The sequence below is a fragment of the Colossoma macropomum genome, unplaced genomic scaffold, assembly GCF_904425465.1.
Source record: "Colossoma macropomum unplaced genomic scaffold, Colossoma_macropomum, whole genome shotgun sequence".
NCBI classification, from domain to species: Eukaryota; Metazoa; Chordata; class Actinopteri; order Characiformes; family Serrasalmidae; genus Colossoma; species Colossoma macropomum.
The window spans coordinates 45,770,320-45,777,673 of record NW_023494789.1 but is presented as its reverse complement, the minus strand read 5'-3'; the positions used below and the strand labels follow the sequence as shown (position 1 = coordinate 45,777,673).

Sequence of the window (7,354 nt, the reverse complement as noted above, 5' to 3'; positions counted from 1 at the left end):
GAGGTAACAGCTTATTAACTGTATTGTGGCTCCAGAGGGCCTGAGTTTGGCGATTTACCTGCGCTTGCACACTTAGTACATCTGATCCCCAACTGTTAAGATGCATCAGGTGTGTTTGAGAAGGTAGACCAACAGGACCACTGGGCTCCCCTGGATTAAGTATAATTAAGCATTAAATGAGCTTCAGAAATCATTGCTATCTTGAAAGAAAACATGTTTATTTGCATAGAAAGTGTATACATTTTGTAGCTGTTTGTTGCGTGTTTATATATCTAGAATGTGCAATAGGAGTGAGCAGTTTTCTAAGATGCTGAAAAGGAAATATGAAGCCAAAGGCTCTCCAGCACCCATAATAAAATAACCCAAAAAGCTGATTACAAAATACTCATAACTGCACAGTCTTCACAGCTGTGGAGGAAGAGGTGCTCTGCTGCACTCGCTGATGTGTTCTTCCTTTTCATCAGATGATGATGAATTACTGCCAGTGAGCTCTTCATCAGAATCACAGCTGCTTGAGTCTTCATCATCATCATCGTCGTCATCATCATCACCGTCATCATCGGTGCTCTCTTCATCAGTTTCATCAGATTTGTCTTCACTGCTAGATCCTTCCTGTGCTTCTTCTAACAGTAACAATGAGACAGACACACAGACATGTAATGTATATATAAAACCACACTATTTAAACACATATATCAAATGACATAGGCTGTCATAAATTCATATTTCAGATCTGGGGCTTAGATTAAGTAATTTTCTTCTTTGGAAATATATACAACCCATAACTAAAAACACATCATGTTTATCTGAAATCTATTAGCATGCAAAATGAAAAAATGTAATAACTTTTACGTGAAATGCATTAGGACAGAACTTATGTATTCCAAAAATGAATGAAAATCAAAATTAACAAAAATGGTCACAACATGAAACTGTTAAATGCAATTGCTTATAAAAAAAAGAATGCTAATAACAGATAGAGAAGGAGAAAGCGAATATTATCTCACCTATCAGTATCCTCTCTTCAATCAGGGGGAGAAAGTGCTTAGCCTCTAGGTTTTCTGGTTCATAAATAAGAACTGATTGAAAACAAGATGAAAAGAATAAAGAATTCAGATTACTATGGGCAAGAGAAGCAAGTAGCTAGAGTGCCAGATATGTACAGTTTTGTGCAAAAGACAGACAGAGGCCACCCCTCATTTATTTGATTTCCAATAAAAACAGCAATTAGGTACAAGTTATTCATTTTTAGCATCAGCAAAAAAAAACAGAAAACATTTATTTCACAGAAAAGTAAAAAAAAGCCTCAACAACTACATATATTGTTTTTTTATGTAGAGCAGGGGTGCACAACTCCAGTCCTGGAAGGCCAGTGTCCAGCACAGTTTGCCTGTGTTGGAGCAGGTAAACCACCAAACTGTTTTAGATTTACTGATTTAGAGTGTCCACTCTTTGCCTTTATTACAGCTTCCATTCTTTACAGAAGGCTTGCTTTCAGTTTTGCACAGAAATCTGCAGGATATTTTTCCACACCTCTGAAGTTCAGTCTTACTGGAATTTGAAGTTGGAAGCGGTTTTTGTTTCTTATAACCAAACACACTGAGTGGTGTTGAAGTCTGGACTCTGGGACGGTCAGTTCATTGTTCTGACAACACCATCAGCTTCTTCATTTGTAAATTTTATTCTTTTTGTTTATTTCCTTTTCTCAGTAACATCTTCTTGACAGCTACACATCCTTCTGACTTATAGTGTTGAGTTGTCTTCTTGCAGTGGAAAGATGGACAGAAACACCTGTTTTTTTCACATCTGAAGCAAGAGTGGAGCTGTTTATCTGTATAATGACAGCTATGGTGGTCTACCCGGTCTTGCTTGGCTGTTAGGAGTCGCATTTTCTCTATATCTTTTAATAAAAACTTCTGTTTTCTAAATTATTTTCCTTATTAGGGAATTATATGATATCAAACATAAGATATTTAAAACCACTCTAAAATATCTCCTAAAAAATAAGTAACTTGTACTTAGTGCCATTCGGACTAAAAATCAACTAAATGAAGGGTGGTCTCTGAATTTTCAGAATACTGCCCATGTACTTGCACAGACAGATATCTACAAATAAACATACAGTTTAGTTTTAAATGTGTTTGTTATATTTGCTGTACATGCTGTCTTATTTATTTATCTGTATTATATTGTCAAATAATAAGTAATAATAAAAATCAGTGAAATAGTCTTGATATATGCTCTTGTCATAAATAAATGCATCTATAAAGTAACACTTACTCATTTGACAGAGTTTCTTTGCAAGAGGGTAATCCTTTCCCATCACAGCCTTTAGGAACTAAAGCCAGCAGCAGACAAAATACACAGTGTAGCTTTAGCACTCCCACAACAGGGGTACTTAAAATGAGCAGTTGTTTTGCTTTAAGTACTTCCTATGCAAACTGATATTAAAGGAATAATCCAATGTTTTTCCATTATATCTCCCTCTGCTGCCTACTGCCTTGCCTAGCAAGCAGTCATTTGCCACAGTTTTTAACAAGTTTCCCTGTACGTAGAAATAAAAGCTGGCAATAGAAGTCAATGGGCAGTTGCTAAATTTCATCAGTAAAAGTTTTTATGTAGCATGTACAATTTCATGAATTCTTCAGGCCAATGCATTTGTAAATGAAGCTGTAAATCTATGAGATGGGACTAGTTTTCCCAGATATTTGGATATTTTAAGTTCTCTCAACAGTTTTTTTTACAGTGTTCTCTCAATCTGTCTCTTTCTAACCTGTATTTTGAGAATGTAATGGATGTACCTTAAAATTAATGTCATACAGTCATATATTTCAAACATTTAGGTGCAAAATCCAGCAACTGCCCACTCGCTTCTATAATAAGCGAGTTTCATGTCAATTGGGCTTTCTGTTTTCTTCCAAGTACAGTGTCAGAATGACTTCCATGGTAATTAATGTTACAATCTAGACGTAGCTGATAGAAATTACGTTGAAAAACATCTTCACCTCCGCAAGCAGCTCAATGGGAGCACGATGTTCAGCTGTTTCTTCATCTTCTCTGCACTCTTCATCATCTCCACTCTCTTCCTCACTTGTGCCCTGACTATTTTGACATTCTAGCACGCCTAGGTATTGGGGCACCTTCAGTATAGGTCCATCCTGGTGCATCTTCTCCACAAACTCTGCACTAACAATCTGTACTTCTGCAAACAGGACGCACAAACACTGTTGAAAACAAAGGTGCCATAGAAGGAGCTTTTGTTCCCTGAAGAATCTTTCAATTAAATGGTCTTAAATAAGTTTTTATTAACAACACTATTCACTGTGTTTTAGGTAACTAAAGAATTCTACGGCACTGCTCCACAAAACCCACCTTGGCATCTTTATTTTTAAGAGTGAACAATGCCTAAGCATTGGATCACGTTACATGTTGAGCGTCTTAGACATCTTTTTCCTTTAAAAGTCTGAACTATTCATGTATCATAATATGCCCTAGAGTACCCTTGCATATCTTACAACAGTGACTGGTTCATGTGCATGAAAAGCAGCGTTTTGGTCTATACTAAATGCCCCTTGGGGTATTAATGAAAACAAGGGCGGGAATGGCTGCAGTACCTGCACCAACAGGAGACGCATGTTTTGCTAATTTTTTTTCTCCATGCGTGGTTTCGTCTGCTTGGGACGGAGCCTGTAAAACAGCACCTGCTTCGCTCCTGGGGTAAGGGATTATAAAAAGGAAATGTATTAGAGCTTACTGGAGCGAAGAGCGCCCCCGGCATCCACCGTCCATAAACCACAGCCATTCATGACCTCAGACGGAGGATACAGACAGGAAAATGCCATTTCTCCCTCATAACACGCATGGAGACATAACATGCAGAATACCAGGCATAAAAACAAGAGATTTATGGTATATGATAAAATGATGGCATTGGCATCATAGTAAATGATTTAAGATGCACAGTTGTATACTAAAATTCAAATAAACTTATTTATATAATGCCTTTTGTAATAACATCACAGCTTTATAGAGAATATAAAACAGTAAATAACTATGTAAAATCAATAGTATATAAATACAACAAAAAAGATATAAACAATTAGCTCAACCTCACACTGAAAATTTTAATTTAGTGTAAGTAAACAAAACCACATGAGTCACAATTATTGGCACCCCTGCATTTATTAATTTGTGCGACCTCCCTTTACCAACATAAACGCAACAAGTCTTCTTCAATAATACTTCCTGAGGCTCGAAAATACAGAGCAAGGAATACCATAACACTCCTCAGTACAGAATCTCTCCAGATCCTCCAAGGTCCTAGATCCTCTCCAGACCCCAATCAGCTCACCTCACAGGTTTTCAATAGGGCTTTGATCAGGAGACTAGTATGGCCATGTCAGACGCTTGGTTCTGTGGTCACTGAACCATTTTTGTGTGGATCTAGATGTTTGTTTTAGATCATTATCGTGCTGGAAGATCAAACCAAAAACTTACTTTTTGTCTATGGTGTAATGGTTCCCAGGGAGGAAAAAAAATATCCCCCTAAAACACTATACATCAGGGGTGTCCAATCTTATCCACAAGGGACCGGTGTGGCTGCAGGTTTTCACTCCAAACAAGATGAAGCTCACTTGATTTCCACTAGTTTAATCAGATCCTGTCAAACATTTGATCATGTGATCTCCTGCTTTGTTGGAATGAAAACTCGCAGCCACACCGGCCCAGACATCCCTGCTATACATCCTCCATCATACTTAACAGTGGGCATGAGGTTCCTTTTTGCATTACCATCCTTCTTTTTAGGCCAAACCCATCCACTTGTTGCCAAAAGTTCTGCCTTCTTAAGAAGTGGCTTTCTTCTGCCTTTTCTTCTGGAATAGTCTGTTGGCACGGAGGTGGCGTAGATGTCATAGATGACTGCATAAAAGTTGCTGGACAATGAAGTGGACTCAAAAAAAGAAATATAAATAGGAAAACCTTCTTCATTAGAATTTTTAGGGGTGCCAAAAATTGTGACTCATGAGTTTTTGTTAAAAGTATTTTGGGTAAAGGTTTATTGTTTTCTTAGACTAAATTTACTTGAATTAAAGGTTATGTTTTCTCATATTTTACACAGACACTTTCATGACCTCATTTTGTTAGTCATCTGTACCAAATGTACCAAAACATATGGAGCTGACTGTATGTTTTTAGCCTAGATTTAAAAATTGCCACTTATCTGTGAAAAAGACAAACATTTTTGGATTGTTTAGTGCCACATATACCAGTGTGCTGCTTTGTGTGCAATGATTATCATTTGAAAAATAAAAAAAATAAATAGAAATCTCTCATTTTTACCTGCTGGAGTTGACTTTTACCTGTCCTCTATCAGAAATTACTGAAGGTTGCTTCCCCTCTGGCTGTGTGCTTGACTGCGATTTAGGTGACCTAAAAAAACACCAGAAATATTACTGAACTGCTGACTTACATATAAATTTGTGGCACTTTAACCAATAAAACAACTGTTTCACTGATCATAGGGGTGGACAAGATGATCATATGTTATCACTGTCATGATTAATGGATCATGGATTATAAAATGGATGCCTCGATCACAAAAACACCAAAAATTCAGATTTAGACAAATTATAACCAGCTTGTAACAATCACAATCAGTGTATTGTAACAGCATAAACTGCACAGTAACAATGCTGAGCATGCTGAAATGGAGCAGTATAGTTTATTTAATCCTACCTGGGTTTTGAGTGACCTGATTTGTTTATTGGTGGTTCTGCAAAAAGAAGAAAGAAATGCACTAATTAAATCCAGTATGGGGTAGATTTAAACCTAAAATCTAAAACCCTGAAAGCAAATGTGAACATCAATAATGATTCATCTCCACCATTATACTTCAATGTCTGAAGCTCTCAGCTATGTTAATACCTAATGACTATAACATTGCGATTTCTAGGGCCATTTTCATTGGCAGAGCTGGCCTACAGCTCTTTCTATTTACCTCTTGAGCTGAGGACTCCTACTTTCACAGGTACTCCACCCTGTAAATAAGATCACATTAAAGACTGAAGATGAAAAATCTAAGTAAAACAACCTTGCTGTATATTAGGGAATAGAGGTGACACATTCTTTTTGCAAGATTCGCCATGTATGTCCAAATGTGCCTGATCATAGATATTTAAGTGCATGCAACTCTTCTACAAAGTTTAGTAGTTGATTTAGCATTGTGGTCTGTTTTTGTTTATTTGTGTTTTTTTCCAAAGGTAAAACCTGCACCATTCAATTTTGATACTAGACCTTCGAGGATAATAAAAAGACCATTTGTTGTAGATTAGCCTGAGTGCAAATATCACAAAGTAATTTGCAAAGCTTGAAGCTCACTAATTGTACATTATATATAGAGACATTATTTGTATCATCATTATGCAGTTCTATGGTAAGCATAGAATTTGAACAGGAAAACAGATATAAACAGCCTAGCTATATGTGTTTCTTACCTTTGCTGGGAGTTTTGAGGAGCTGCCAACACATAATAACCTAAAATATGAAGAATTAAAAACTTTCTGAACAGAAGCAAACCCAATACGTAACTACTAAAGCTAGCGAAAGATAGAGTAGCAGAAGTGTAGTATTATCAGGTCTATTTAAACCGGAATTGGAGAAACAGAATGAAAGTCAATCAGTAATAAAATAACTTAATACAGATAAACTGCGCTAATGTTTATTGGCATTAACGTTACCTGCTCATCTGTCCGAGATCGTGTCAAAAACGATAAAAATACACACTTAACAGCGCTTTGCGATGTGTTTTTTGTCGTTTATGAGTTTGTGGAGTCGGTAATGAGCTGCTTCTTGTAATAAAAAGCAATTTTTCTTGTTTGTTGTAGTTTTAATCGTTTTCTTTGCTGTTGTTTGAGACCAACAAGCTTCTCGTTTCCAAGGCAACACGAGTTGGTCCCTCCTTCAAATGTTCCGGGTGAAACATGAACCGCATGCGTTTGGTGAAGCATGATATAAACAAACCTACAGTGCGCATCTAAACACCTAAGTGTATATTTAATCCTCTGTAATCAGTATGTTCTGTGGCCCGTTAAACAGCATTGAGCTTTAGGATACAAATTAAACAAAGACAATGAATCATCCGGTATACAACAGTGGTTCAGTTTTTACCTTTTTATGTGACTCTGACATTGCAAAAATGATAACAAAATTGGGAGAAAAATTTAGTATAACAGTACAACAGATGGACACCATTTTAAATGTCACTCAAGTGAATGAGAATAGTTTTGTGTTCTGACACGTTTTTGGATTTAGCAAATCTTTTTATCATAATTTGTCATAACTGATAACAAAACTC

At 36.6% G+C, this 7,354-nt stretch overlaps 1 protein-coding gene across 2 annotated transcripts; it reads right to left on the bottom strand.

Annotated features, from left to right (window-relative positions):
• Window positions 1-361: 361 nt before the first annotated feature.
• Window positions 362-6,949, bottom strand: erich2 (glutamate-rich 2). Of its 2 annotated transcripts, none has more exons than XM_036569635.1 (10): window positions 6,738-6,949; window positions 6,495-6,534; window positions 5,999-6,038; window positions 5,737-5,773; window positions 5,341-5,430; window positions 3,615-3,712; window positions 3,006-3,202; window positions 2,281-2,338; window positions 1,008-1,079; window positions 362-623 (listed from the first exon to the last, which is right to left on the bottom strand). In XM_036569635.1, the coding sequence occupies exons 1-10, from the start codon at window positions 6,743-6,745 to the stop codon at window positions 403-405; spliced, it is 861 nt and encodes a 286-aa protein (XP_036425528.1). In that variant the 5' UTR covers window positions 6,746-6,949; the 3' UTR covers window positions 362-402. The 2 variants fall into 2 exon arrangements, with proteins under 2 accessions (XP_036425528.1, XP_036425529.1); XM_036569636.1 differs by having other exon boundaries at window positions 362-620.
• Between the last annotated feature and the right edge of the window lie 405 nt (window positions 6,950-7,354).

Coding starts and splice junctions, on each gene's coding strand:
- erich2 (XM_036569635.1), bottom strand. Junction 3,713..5,340: donor GTAAAAGTCAACTCCAGCAG/GTAAAAATGAGA, acceptor CCCTTACCCCAG/GAGCGAAGCAGGTGCTGTTT. Junction 3,203..3,614: donor TGCGTCTCCTGTTGGTGCAG/GTACTGCAGCCA, acceptor TCCTGTTTGCAG/AAGTACAGATTGTTAGTGCA.